Source organism: Apiospora marii (genome assembly GCF_038362585.1).
Source record: "Apiospora marii strain CBS 49790 chromosome Unknown utg000002l_segment0_segment0, whole genome shotgun sequence".
In the NCBI taxonomy this organism is placed as follows: domain Eukaryota; kingdom Fungi; phylum Ascomycota; class Sordariomycetes; order Amphisphaeriales; family Apiosporaceae; genus Apiospora; species Apiospora marii.
Genome location: NW_027117373.1, coordinates 4,618,919 through 4,632,592, shown reverse-complemented (window position 1 = coordinate 4,632,592; position 13,674 = coordinate 4,618,919). Strand labels below are relative to the sequence as shown.

Genomic DNA, 13,674 nt, shown 5'->3' with positions numbered 1-13,674 from the left:
ACAGCGTAGTATCCCATCGTTAGATTCATCAGGCGGCGCTTGCATAACCGCGGCGCGAATCTCTTTAATAGAGTCGCATCCCGGAGTATCGCGACTTTAGCATATTAGGCGGCATGCGGGGGTTCCGGCATTTCTTTCGCAACTTATAATAGTCCCGGTATGGTAAGGCGTTTAGCCGCGTGGTATTAATCAGGCATGCTCGAGCTGTATGAATAGACACAACATGTCGATTTTCGGCTGGCCGTCCCCATAGAGTCGACACCGTGAGGCACCTGGCCGGGTGTTCTTTGTTCAGATCGAGGATCTCAACTGCCGAGGTGGCGAAAGAACAGGCCGCATAGCAGACCTCATTCATCAAGCTGGCTGTTGCTCCAATTCGCATGAAAGATCCCTGGCAACTCATCTGCCTCCGTGTCAAGACCCCGCTTTCTATAAGCTTGTTGGCATTCAAGAAGAGCCGTTATCGTGCGGTGGTGCTCTGGGCCTTCTCCGTTGTAACACAGTTGGATATACTCATGGCTGAGCTTCTTATAGTTATCCCACGTCCCCACGTCCCACTCGATCAGGTACAGTACGCGCAGCGGGTGGTACCTTGCCCATACCATACGATCTTTAGGCGGGAGCGTCTGCCGCCACTGCAGAGTCTCGTTCGCGAAGGCTCGCGCTTCCTCGTATCGCTTGTGTCGCCAGTGCAGATAGGCAAGACCTGTTCTGAGAGTGACGACGGCATCCATGCGTCCTTGCTTCTCCAATTCCTGCAAGGCACGGCAGGATCTGGCTATTATCTCGTCTGTATTCGAGTACAGATTGTGATCTTTGTCTTTTATGAAGTCGAACATGTCGAATGTCCGTCCCGCGATCAACTTCCCATCTATTTTTGACCTATATGGAGAGTTGTCCACAAGATCGAAGTGTGTTGTGATAGCGTAATACGCATTTCTCTCCAAATCTCCCGTTTCGGACTCTCGAAATTTGTTCCACATGAGTGTAAGAGGATGCCCTTTTGGAAGCTTGATGGCTGCCAGCTTTGCCACATAGGATATGAACGGCCGCTTGAGATCGGGCGGCAGCCGAAGGAAACACATATAGATAGCAGGTATGAGAGTAGGCTCTGGCTCTTGTAGCATGGGAACCAGCTTATCGAAGCAGGTTCCCAGCATCCTCAAGCCCTCTTGATAGTGCTGCGAGTCCAGCAGCCGGGCAGCACTTTCCAGCTCACCCCACCAAGGAATGGTTCGCTCCCATGTGTAGCCTACTTGCAGCTCTGCGTTCCTGGCCATAAATTGGTTCGAAAGCCGCAAAAACACCTCAGTGAGCGTGGTAGCATCTGGTGAGGAGTGCAACCTCGGACGTGGGTACGCCGCAACGTTGCCAAATGTTTGGCCTGGGTGCTTGGAGAAGACTGAGAAATCAGACGTTGATTCTAATTTGATAAAAACATCATCATCTGGATATCCAGTCGGCGGAGGTCCGAACTTCGAGTATTGGTCTGTCTTTAGTTGCGGTGGTTGTCTTGTTCCTTCGATCTGTGCAGATCGGCCTCGTCTCTGGACCAGTGATCGTCTGTGTGCCGACTCGGATGGGCCCAGCGAGTTATATTTGTATAAGGACCATTGCTTGAAACGGTCTCTGCAAACCTTTTGATCAGAGAAAGGACTAGAAGACAGGCAGTACTTCACGATGCACTGCATCAATGGCTTCATCCCGATATCATATGGGAGGACTCACTACAGAAAGTCAGTCTCAGCTCTACTCAACAGTCTGCTGCAGCTCACCTTGTACATCTTAGCTGTAGCCTTGAAATCGTAATCGTTTTCGAGTATGTCGATAACCTCCTTGAGTGGTTTGCCTTCTTCAATGTATAGCTGAGTAATTATGGGTCGATGCTGGTCCCAATCGGCCTGGGAAGCCCATCTACCACGAGGTCCACGGCCCGCCATGGCCGGAAAGATCTGTCACAGATCCTCGAATATGATTGATGTTGCGGAAGAATCGGTTAGAGGGGGGCACAGCAGCACGGCGCTGATACCAAGAACTGGGATGCTGCAGTATGACCCTAAGCGGGGGCCAAATTCCCCAATGGCTGGGCCATTTGTTTGTTTGCCAAGAGGACGGCCAAGGTTTCAAAGAGGCGGAAACGGCGGATGGGGTTGAAGACACCGGGGCAATCGCAGTTCACCAGGACAATTACTCCGAGCTGGTAAAGATGGCTAAGAAGAAGAGTTTAGGTATGAGCAGAGCGAGGGGATGTACGACGACTGCAAATAAGCATGGATTTAACATATACATTTCACCGACAGTTCCATTTTGTGACCAATGAGTCACGCCACGTGATTGGCCCATACCCAGTGGTATGGTAAGCATGGCTAGGGAGGGAATGTAGCAGTGCAGCCGGTAGTTCAAAATGCTTGCATGCCGGCGGCGAAGAGGAGGTCAGCAGAAAGCTCCAAGTGCTAGCTTGGTTCTTGAACGAGTGCCCAATATGGTAATGATCGGTGCCCTCAAAGGGATAGGTCGTGACCAGGGTGCACACCTCAATCAACCGCAATGTAATAGTTATGACGATGTTATTCATGCTGTCCGGAACATGTAGGAACGCAGTATTTATATCAGATCGTGTGTTTGGTGTCGTTTCCTCTTTCATCCCGTCCAATATCACAGTCACACTGAGACATTTATAGGATGTCGTAGGAAGTGAACATTTAGCCACGTCCCGGCTGCTGAGCCAATGACAAGAAATTGCTCAAGTTCTATAATGCTTTTTGACATAGATAAACAAGTTTTGCAACCAAAATGATAAGTTAATGTTGTCAAGATAAATCATGATGCTTTCATAGCGTTTGTCATTCGATTTGCCAAGCACCAAAGCTCGCAAAAGATCAATCAGTTGGGCCAGACCTCCGGAATTCCAAACATATACTATATTATTACTACTGAAATACTACGAGCTGTAATCTGCTAAGTTTACAGTCCAAAATTAGGTACAGGACCTCATTAGCGGACAGGTGATTACATCAAAACCTTGGTAACTTTGCTTATCAGTGAAGCAGCCAACCTTGGGGAGAGGAGGGCTATTCTTTCGACAACTGCAACATATCAGAGGTAAAGTTGGGCAGAGTTGGAAGAACATTGGCCCTTTCGACCAGTGCCTGACTTGCCTGTCAACCTGTCTTGACGCTTTCACAGCTACCCCGGGTACCTACCTAAGTTATTACTTGCGTATAAGCAGGCAACCACGACCACAACCACCGGGGTTCCTTCCTCAGCTCAACCAAGCAGATGAACAAGGACTCACGTCACATCTATCATCAAAGAAAATCGAGCTTCCCACAAGATTTGACAGCATGGCCCATCTAGATGATCCCATCATGGCCCTCGAGGACCGTTCAGGCGTCCTCACCTTTGGTGTAGAGATTGAATTTCTCGCACCGGTCATTGAAGGAGCCGAAGAGGGTGAGTAAACTTCCTTTGTTTCCTTTCCAGTTCAATTTCCTGTCAATGTTGCCCTTCTTGCTTTCCATTACTCCAACGTCTACCCGTTTGTATTTTCATTCGGTGAGCAACAATTCAACTCCCATGCTTGATATCCAACCTTTTCTTGAACATGTTTGGGGTTTTTGTACTCGTTGAGGATGGCATTTTTTAGCAGAAGTTCTGCTAAGTACGAGTCCAAGCAAAAAACAACTTTCCCTGATGGCTGTATTTCCTGACGTCCATCTCTCTGATGGTTTCACTCGCCTCCGCTTGTGATAGTGTCTTTGCATCAGAGTCAGACTTCTCTGGTACAAGTTGTCGATACATGACTGTAAGAGGATCGAACTGACAAAGAACCGTACTGACTTGGTTATTCTAGACCCCCACCCATTTGATCCCCGGGAGGTACTTCGTGTGTCAGAAATTGATCCCGACTACAAGTGGGTTACCGAGTTGAGTCAATTCCTCTTGAAATCTCTCCAGAAGATTCCCAATCTCGCAGTGAGCGGGGAGGAAGGAGATGAATACGTGGGACCTCACGACAACGTGCTCAAGTACGACCACTGGCGCCTGATCCAAGACTCTTCCGTTCAGATCTCTACAAACCCCGGCTTCCCGGGATCGCGGTTTCCAGCTTATCACTGGGATGGGAAAGAGATCACCTCGGAGGTCCTGTGCTCGACCGACTCTGACCGCGTGCGGAAGGTCGCCGAAGTCTGTCGTGTGCTCCGATCGCATCGTGTCCACCTCAACGAGAACACCTCCGTGCACATCCATGTAGGGCGCGGAGATGATGGCTTCACCCTGCTGACTGTCAAGAAAGTCATTACATTCCTCTGGTTCGCCGATCTGAAACTATTCGACCTTCATCACCCCTCGCGCCGGAAGAATAAATTCTGCCTACCCATCTCAGAATATTCAAGGTTGACTGAGGTCGATCACACCGGTATCATGGGCACGGTCGACCCTGACGGACTCAACCAGATGTCACAGCATGTCCCCGAGACCATGGAAACCATGGAGGATGGCGCATACAGCAACAAGTACAATCAACTCAAGCAGATGTGGGGGCGTGACCAAGTCACAGAAGTTGCCTACTCCATGCTGGTCAAGAAGACCGCCATCAATCTTGTCCAACCACGTGGGTCTGTCGGTAAGTGAAAATCTGAGTGCATCTTTTTGAAGGATTTTCGACGGAAGGGATATACGCTTACTGAACCATCGTGTATTCTAGGCTTCAGACGTTTCATGCCACAGGGCAAAACTGGAGGGAATACTAACACGTTCGAGTTTCGGCATATGGCAGGCAGCCTGGACCCCGGTAGTATATTACACTGGGCTGACGTGTGCATTGGTATTGTGGACTTCGCCCGCAACACTGACGCATCGACCTTCCGAGACCAGATCTCGAAGTTCCTTCACCCACCGCCTGCATATGGGGGCGCAGAGGTCCTTGAGGATATCGGCTTGACTAATGAGGCCAAGTTCTTGCGAGCCAAGGCTCGTTCATACAAGGCAAACGATTTCAAGTTTTTCAAGGACGGTGACAAGGACACGTTCTTCGTACCTCCAATGTAGGCCAAGGTCTTGTGGTATGTACGGTGGCCATAGAGATAGACAATGAATTCATACGCAACAAGTTGATCAGTTTCAATCTTTCGGTACAATTTGGGTTCCTCAAACTTGTTGCTCCCCTGGCCGCCCTGTAGTAGAACAAAATATCCCTCCTACTTATTGCTGGCCGGATGAGCTCGCGATAGATACGAAACGATCATGTAATACAATTGAGACTTTAAGCTAGTAGCAGCAGGTAGCTACGCTCCCATTATTGGCACCAAAATGTTGAGCAAAAGCGGCAACAAGCAGAACAATCGTATAATGATGTATCGACTCTACTAGGTGACCCAGGTATATAATAACAGATGAGGACGAAATAAACAATAGCATATAAACCGATTCAAGCCATAGCCTACATTTTATTATTTCCAAGCCATTATTCATTACCCTTTATACACACACACGCAGAGGGAGGGGGGGAAAGCTGGTCTCAATTCATCTTCACATACCCTTAAAACCAGCCACGCTCCTATTATGTGGTGTCAACATGGTGAGTAAAAGCAGCAGCAGAAGAAACGACACGAAGCAAAAGTAGGAAGAGGATATAGTGAAGGGACGAGAAAATGAGGCGTTGGGAAGGTAATGACATGAGAGAGCGAAGAGGGAGTACAATGGGATAGAATGGGGGAGGCTAGATTGTACACTTTTGATTCAGTAATAATTACCACTCAGTCACCTGTATATTGTTCGTATTGTCTCCCTACCTTTCTGCTTACATAGTAGGTTCCCTCTTTAAGTGGGTATATCATTGTGCGATTGTGCCTTCCCAAACCATTCTTCCCTCAATAGCACACGTACATAAGGTCTGTACCTACCTAGGTACTTATCCATCAAAAGCTGGGTTTTTACTCACATTCTCCATCCTCCATCCTCCATCCCACATAACCTGACTTCTACTTCTCAACAACATCTCACCTACAACATCTCGCCCACAACACTTCGACACACACGCACGCACACACATACACACACGCAAACACAGAGCTGGTCTCTATTCCATTTTCACCTTCCTACACACACATAAACACCCAGAGCTGATCTCAAACATCTTCCTCACATCCTTCATCATGTCTTCTACCAGCGACCTTCGCAACGCTCACATCAGAGGCGCAAGCCACCGTAACTTCAGCAACATGAAGCACCATATCTCAGAGCTTCAGGACTGCGCCAACGCTTATTTCCGCGATATTCAGCTGGAGATGAGAACGCGTGACTACGAATTCGAGCTGCGTCTTATCGACTGGAACTACACGAAGTGCGCTCTGGAGCGCATCACCAAGGACTTTTCAGATCGCCTGGACGCTCGCGCCCAGCGAGCCGACATCATTCCTGCCGACAACTTGTGGAACACTCTTGAGCACAAGTACAGTAAGCATGACAGCGATTGGCAGCAGACGGCCCCTCGTACTATGGTTAGAGACTCCAGGACCCGCAACTACGTGCAATCTGTCGGACAAGACGAGGCATTGTGGTATCAGCCAAGCAGCAACTTTGACTCGCCTGCAAAGCTGATGGCAGAGCGACCCAAGCAAATCTCACCTGCTCCAGCCAAAATCCCGGGTGTCAAGAACAATGCCCCGAAGAACAATGCCCCCATGAACAATGCTGCAAAGAGCAAGACCTCCGCGGGCAACACCCCCAAGGCCGTCAACTCTCAGACGATTGTGACCCCTGTCTCTGGCACAACCAGTGCTAAAGCAGAGCAGCCCAAGTCAAGCAACAGTGTCCCCCCTCATCTGCGCGGGTCGCAGAAGAAGACCCCAGCGACTGTCAAGCAGCTCGTCACCCCTGAGTCAAGCGACAAGACTCCGGCCAAGCCCAAGCCCAAGCCTAAGCCTGGTGCTTGGGTTCCTCCCCACTTGCGTGGCGCACCATCCAAGGAGACTCGCATCACCAACACTGCGGCTGTACCTGAGAAGGGAAAGGAGGAAAAGCTTCCGCCCCATCTCCGTAGCGGTTCGGATAAGGGGCCCAAGGTGACTCACCAGAGACAAGCACCCGTGACACCTCCTGCTGCCGCCGCCTCGTCTGACACTGCCAGCGATGCTAACAGCCCTGTGTCGAGCAGTGAGAGTTCCTCCGCTTCGAACGTGCTGATTGACATCTCGGACTCGCCGGCGACCGTCTTTGACTCCTCGGCCAGAAACAAGGAAACGCATGGTACGACGGACGTCTGGGCAGCGCTGCAGCAGCTCACGAACGTGGGCTTGCTTGCCGCCACTTCGGTAACATGTAATGAGACGTGCGATCTCTTGTTGTTGTAGGGATGGGATGGAATAGCGTTCGGTTCAAAGGGAATGTTTGCTTGGAATCTGGATGGATGCGACCGGCAATGGTTTAATGATATGCTGGCTTTTCAGGGGACTATCGATTTGAGAAGAAAGGGAAGCTTACGGCAACAGCAGGTTCGTTATGCATTGGGATACTTATGAGCCGAGAGATATGGCATGGTCGATTGGCACTCAAATGGCCCGACTGAATCAGCGAATTGTTTTTCTTTCTTACCATTTTGTTCAACTGGCCACATGCAAATGCATTGCAATAGGGGCTTTAGACCTTGCATAGCACGAATAAGAAAGGGAGATCATACGGTCAAAGTCAAAATTTTATTTGCTCATCGTGAGACATTATCGTGAATCTTTAACCTCTCTTCTCTTTTCTAGTTCTGACGTAGCATGGCAATCCTCCCTCCATGGGCAGCGTCAGGCTGCTCTTGCTAACACGCTTCGTAGAGTAGGCCGGCATAAAGTCAAAGGTCAGAATCATGGTGGCGATGACCTGCGCCGCCATCAGCTCGGCCATTTTCTTGCCCAGGCAGGTCCGCGCACCGCCGTTGAAGACGGGGAACTCGGAGGCGCTCTTTGCCACGAGCTTGCCGTCGACCAGCCAGCGCTCCGGCCGGAACTCGTCCGCGTCTTCGCCCCAGCTGAGGCGCGATCGGTTCATGGCCCAGGGGCAGAACACCAGGACCGACTTGGCCGGCAGGAAGGTGCCGTCTGGTAGCGTCGTGGCTTTCTCGCACTGCTTGATCTCGAACGGGATCGGGGAGATAGCCGGAGCGATTCGTAGAAGACGGCCATGGTATAAGGTAGCGCTACTGGCGTGAAGTTTACACACAGAGCGGCCTTGCCTTCATCTTCTGCCTCATCGGAGCCCTTCAGGGTCTGGACCAGCTGTTGAACCTCTTCTCGCACTTTTCCGGTGGCGGGTCGGCTGTGCATCAGTAGCATCATGGTCCAAGTCAGCGCTTGTGCGACCGTGTCCCGGCCAGCCGAGAGATAGTTCAGCGCTGCCTCGGCAACGCACTCCTCGTTGCTGATCGTATCCAGGAAGGACTGTATCAGCGTGCCGGACACTTCGTCCAACTTGCTCTCACTCTCAGATGCAGCCTGCGTCTTGTTTCGGCGGTCCTCGATCGCGCTTCTCACGATCTTTTCGCCAAAGGACTTCACCGTGGCCAGGGACCGGCGGAACCGGGCGCCTGTGACCAGCTCCGTCACGAACCAGAGCGGGTTCTGGAACCGCTCCGCCGTCACGCCGGACGCGTGGTCAAAGGCCACGGTGAACTCATCGTCGGCGTGCATCTCCATGTTGTAGGCCATCTTGCCCATGAGCTGGCTCGTGATCTCGTGGAAGACGGACTGCAGGTCGACCACGCCGCCCTCGTCGCCGCCGCGCTGCCGGAGCGACGCCACGCTGTTGCTCAGGTACTGGGGCAGCGCGACGTCGGTGAGCACGCGCAGGTTGGCCGCGTTGAGGAAGGCGAGCCCGGCCTTGCGCTGCGCCCGCCAGGGCTCGCCATCGACGTTGATGATGCCGCGGCCGAAGAGGTCCCAGGAGCGCTGCTTGAAGAAGTCGCCCTTGCCGAAGACGCCCTCGTGCTTGAAGACGTACTCGAGGTTCTTGGGGTCGTTGATGACGACGCCCGGCGGCAGGCTCGGCACCGAGATCTGGAACGTCTCGCGCCCGAACTGGCGCTCGCACTTGACGAACCACGAGAAGAGCTTCTGGCGGGCCTGGAGGAACAGGATGCCGTTGCCCACCAGGGGTAGCGTGTTCGGGGGCTTCCTGAGCGGGACTCCATCCCGAAGAAGCGTGGGGTTGCGGAAGAGGAACCGGTAGCTGAGGAGGATGCCAATCACCCCGAGCAGGACTAGGCCAGGGCCCTCTAGGAGACCCATGTTGGCTCCGCGGCCAGAAAGACCTGGTAGTATCCGACGCAGACACGAGTAGGTAGTTCTTACTGGCCTTGATTTGATTACCAATCGCGCCTAGGTGCCACGGACATGTCTCTCACCGGCGGCGGTGTATCGAATCAGACTGCGCTATTGAGGGGTACGACCATGCCTCATGTACACCGCAAACGAAACGAATTAGTGGTACCTATACGCTTAGGCGAACGCTGCCAACCCACGATGACGAAAGGAGGTCACTAGGAAGAGAAAAACTAGTAATTAATCACAAGAAAACAGAACCTGCGCACAAATATCACGAAGTCATCTACGTCGTCGAATTTAGACGGCCGTTTGGTCTGGGCCGTCCGTGCCTGTAGATCATGCAGGCAGACGCTCCACCGAGCCACGAACCCTTTACAGGGATCACGACGGTCTAGTCTTCGACATTACGTAGCCGGGCTGAAGAGCTTCCGAGCTTACCCCCAGCCTGTGTGTTTCAGGGAGCTCGGTGTGTCACCATCTGCTGAAAGAAGAGACATTTCTTGGCCTAAAGACTTCGGAAGCATATTTTCCATTCTTATTCACCGTCACGCGAAGGACCTCGACATACCTTCCAATACTGCCCTCAGAAGTTTTGCCAGATCGAAGCTCCCAATCGGACAGCAATCATGGCGCCCTGGGTGCCGCGCATGCATCTCTTCGAGATTGACGACCAGCCATGGTGCGTATTTCGTATTTCCCTATCAATAATAGTTTTGCCCGAGCTGCGCAGCGCAGCAACAGGCTATCGGCAATTGGAGTAATATACAATCAGCGCCGGCAATCCCTACCCCTGCCTACCTGCAACTGATCTCTTGCTACTCTCCCACAAGTATCGACGAAGAACCAAAAGACTAACAACATCTCTCCCCCCAACCCCAGGTTCCCCTCCTACCTCCGCGCCCTCGTCCAAGAAGGCCTCTACCACGCCTGGACGACGAGCCTGCCCATCCTGCACCCCCAAGGCAGCCCCGCCTCCATCGTCGCCCGCACCCTGCAGCAGGTCCTCGGCCGCCGCAATGTCCCGCGCTACACCTACATCGACTTCTGCGCCGGCGCCGGCGGGCCCACGCCCGTCATCGAGCGCACCCTGAACGCCTCGCTTGCTGACTCCAACGACGAGAAACAGCAGCAGTCCTCGTCCTCCGTCGACTTCGTCATGACCGACCTGCACCCCCACCCCGAAGCCTGGGCCGCCTCCGCCAACAAGTCCCACAACCTCGCCTACGAGCCCGACCCCGTCGACGCCGCCAACGCGCCCGCCTCCCTGCTCGACCGCTACCGCAAGGCCGACGGGGACAACAAGCCCGGCAGCCGCATCTTCCGGCTCTTCAACCTGGCCTTCCATCATTTCGACGACGGGCTGGCCCGCGCCATCCTCAAGAACACGGTCGAGACGAGCGACGCCATCGGCATCTTCGAGATGCAGGACCGGTCCTTTGCGAGCTTCGTGACGTGCGCCCTCTTCGGCCTCTTCATCCCGCTCATAGCCCCCGTCCTCTACTGGTGGGCGCCGTGGCGCCTGTTCTGGGTGTACATGGTCCCTATCGTGCCTTTCGTTCTTGTGTTTGATGGTCTCGTTTCGTCGCTACGCACACGAACCCCTGAAGAGATCGAAGTGCTGCTACGAACCTGCGGCGCGGACACCACCGATTGGGAGATCAAGAGCGGAAGGGAGTGCTTCTTGTGGCCCACGGGTTATCTATCTTGGACCATATGCACCAAGAAACACAAGGGAGATGAATGAAAGCGACAATGAGCTCTGCATACTAGGCAAACTAAGCGTTGTTGTATTGAAGGTTGCAAACCCAAGTCAGCTTAATCCTATAGCCCAACCTATTCGAATATGTACGATTGGTATCCCTGATCGAGCCTTCGATTCCCTCGTAATGAATGAAAGCTCCAATGATCGATTAAAAAAACACCACCAGCGCCTGCAACAAGAAATATTCAACCCTCCCAACACCGTTTCGGGTAAGCACGAACAAGAAGGCGTTACGCATCAACCATGCCAAGTAAGGATGGCTTTTACTTAGTCAGCCAACCAAGATAATCGGCAACGATCAACGTTATCATCCTACATGTCAAATTAGCACACATATTCGATTAACCAACGACAGCAGATATGGCAGTCACTTACGCATGCGGCGCGATGCGCACGTAGTAGGTTCCAAAGCCACGGTAGAATCTCAGCAGTCCCTCCTGACGCGCTACCTTCTGAGCGCAATCGATCATGGACTTGTAGGGTAGCTTGCCGTCGGGTCCCTTCTGCTGCTTCTGCAGCCGCGTCTTGATGAAGTCGAACGGCAGGCTAAGGAAGGAAGCGAAAAAGCCGGCAACAGCACTGGCGGCCAGGCTCTGCGAGTTCTTGCTCCACGTGGTTCGCGCAGCCAGCTGCGCTTTGGCCTCGGAGAAGAAGGCCAACTGTCCCAGGTTGAGCGACATGGCCCGAACGACTGTTGGGGTCGCGCCGGCCCAGAGTGCGGTGACACCCTCGGAGCGAACAATCGAAGTGACTGCATCGACCACGGACTTGTAGTTTTGGCGTTGGGCAACCGGCTTTAGCCCGTCCGACTGCATCCGAATGAGCGCGAGATCGGCCGGGTTACCAATGAAGGCAGCGAGCCCACCAGCTGTCAGGCCCGCGGTGGCTCGCTCAGCAAAGCCAATACTATTGCCTTTGTCCTTGGCCCTCTGTGTCAACCTTGTCATGAAGGTGTCGAAGAAGCCCAGCCGGGCTGTTGTATACACAGCTTGACGGACAAGGCCAGCCGATATGCCTGTGTATAGATCGAGCACCTTGCCCTGGGCCAGGATCTCTCGCGTGACGCTGATCGGGGTCGGCTTGGGGCCAGAGGCAACACCCTCACCAGCCAGTTGGAGTCGGACCTTGATCATGTCGACGGGCTGGATGCACGAGGTTGCAACCATGCCGGAGAGCCCTCCATTGACGAAGGGAAGGGCCGCCCGCACCAGGGGGGTGTGAAGGAAGTCGGCGGCAGCAACCGACTCGCCCTGCTTGCTCATCTTGCTTCGCGCAGACTCCGCGGCTTGCTTGATTGTGTTACTCATAATGACACCGAGCGGACGGAAGCGATGATGTGTGAGAGAGCAGCTGGTAGGAACGAGTTACAAGCCAAGAGCCAAGAGCTAGACAGAAGGTAAATATCCGATTAGCACATGGACCGGCATGCCTGTGGGTATTTAATATTTCGAAAGGGAGGGTAAACAGTTCCCCCTCCTCATGCATGCGCAGGTCCGATGGTGGAGGCCCAACAACCTTCGGCATGATAGTATCATTGCAGTTGGCTGCTCAGATCTGAATCTCGGAACTGGAGACACGAACCGAGGTGGAGGGTCGGTATGTTGGGCCACATGCAGCGCTGGGTGAACGGCAAGATTCGGAGCTCGCGGGTGGATATGACAAGCGCCTTGAATTCAAGTCATCCTGGGACTGGCAGGGCCTTTCTTGGCGGGATGCGAATGGGCAAGCGATGGATGTGGATCCAACAGTTGGGTGTTGAGGATAACGAAACCCAATGCTGTGTAAACACGAGCCTGGCCAACTTACCTGCTGGGCAGAGAGGTGTTAATGGAAACTCAAAGGCGGCCCGTCTGAAAAAAAGGTAGCGGGCGACCAACAGCTGCGGGATAAGAGAGGATCCTGCAGAGACAAAAAGCGATGAAACTGATAACCCGAAAACCAAGAGAATTGAGGACGATCGTGTATTCTGCTCGCGCAGCGGATGAACAAGTTGATGATGAGTCGCGAGGGAGTATTCGCGCGCGGGGGAGCAGGCTCGGACAGATTGGTTCAAATAGAGATGACTTGCAACAGGATAACGTTAGAGTTGGAAACCGAAAACGTAGAAATATGGATGACAGTGTCGATCGAGCAACCGCCAAATATTAAGTAGGAGGTAGGCATGTAGCTGTACATGAACCCCCAATACTGCCATTGCCAACCGGGCCTTCTCCTCACTGGCGCCCCCGATTATCCCACTCCATCCACTTGAATGATCTTATTGATGAGACCGCGTTACACGTCGTGCCGAGAAGTCGAGTTGGTGGCAGTTGCAACAGGTGCTACAAGCAACGGCAACCGTTCCTAGCGCTCCAAGGAATGGATGCGGGGAAAGGAAGGGAAGGAGCTGCCATTCTCGAGGTGATGTGCCTTTTGCCCACCATCGCGGCTGCCTTTAGCCCGCCTACTCAAGTAGGCAAAAGTAGCCTCCGTGTAGCTGGGAGTTGTAGCGTCCAGTATTTGGAGATGCCAACCAGCCTCCGCTATTGAACCTTCACCTACTCAGGCGACTACTGGAGTCTGGAGCTACTACTGTAAGCAGCCACGCACAGGCAGGGAAAGCCT

The 13,674-nt window shown here is 53.0% G+C and overlaps 6 protein-coding genes across 6 annotated transcripts; 3 read left to right on the top strand and 3 right to left on the bottom strand.

The window, feature by feature from the left end:
- Positions 1-347: 347 nt before the first annotated feature.
- On the bottom strand, positions 348-1,940 carry PG985_003162 (uncharacterized protein; the record flags this gene model as incomplete). Its single annotated transcript, XM_066822931.1, has 2 exons — positions 348-1,656; positions 1,729-1,940. 2 exons carry the CDS (start codon positions 1,938-1,940, stop codon positions 348-350), a joined length of 1,521 nt encoding a protein of 506 aa, XP_066690363.1.
- A 1,404-nt stretch (positions 1,941-3,344) lies between these two features.
- PG985_003161 (uncharacterized protein) lies at positions 3,345-5,052 on the top strand (the record flags this gene model as incomplete). The annotated part of the gene is made up of 3 exons (XM_066822930.1): positions 3,345-3,453; positions 3,854-4,627; positions 4,709-5,052. 3 exons carry the CDS (start codon positions 3,345-3,347, stop codon positions 5,050-5,052), a joined length of 1,227 nt encoding a protein of 408 aa, XP_066690362.1.
- Positions 5,053-6,158: 1,106 nt separating this feature from the next.
- Positions 6,159-7,355, top strand: PG985_003160 (uncharacterized protein; the record flags this gene model as incomplete). The annotated part of the gene is made up of 1 exon (XM_066822929.1): positions 6,159-7,355. One exon carries the CDS (start codon positions 6,159-6,161, stop codon positions 7,353-7,355), a length of 1,197 nt encoding a protein of 398 aa, XP_066690361.1.
- A 376-nt stretch (positions 7,356-7,731) lies between these two features.
- Positions 7,732-9,272, bottom strand: PG985_003159 (cytochrome P450; the record flags this gene model as incomplete). Its single annotated transcript, XM_066822928.1, has 2 exons — positions 7,732-8,185; positions 8,209-9,272. 2 exons carry the CDS (start codon positions 9,270-9,272, stop codon positions 7,732-7,734), a joined length of 1,518 nt encoding a protein of 505 aa, XP_066690360.1.
- Positions 9,273-9,934: 662 nt separating this feature from the next.
- Positions 9,935-11,052, top strand: PG985_003158 (uncharacterized protein; the record flags this gene model as incomplete). Its single annotated transcript, XM_066822927.1, has 2 exons — positions 9,935-9,987; positions 10,188-11,052. 2 exons carry the CDS (start codon positions 9,935-9,937, stop codon positions 11,050-11,052), a joined length of 918 nt encoding a protein of 305 aa, XP_066690359.1.
- A 389-nt stretch (positions 11,053-11,441) lies between these two features.
- PG985_003157 (mitochondrial 2-oxoglutarate/malate carrier protein) lies at positions 11,442-12,377 on the bottom strand (the record flags this gene model as incomplete). The annotated part of the gene is made up of 1 exon (XM_066822926.1): positions 11,442-12,377. One exon carries the CDS (start codon positions 12,375-12,377, stop codon positions 11,442-11,444), a length of 936 nt encoding a protein of 311 aa, XP_066690358.1.
- Positions 12,378-13,674: the final 1,297 nt, after the last annotated feature.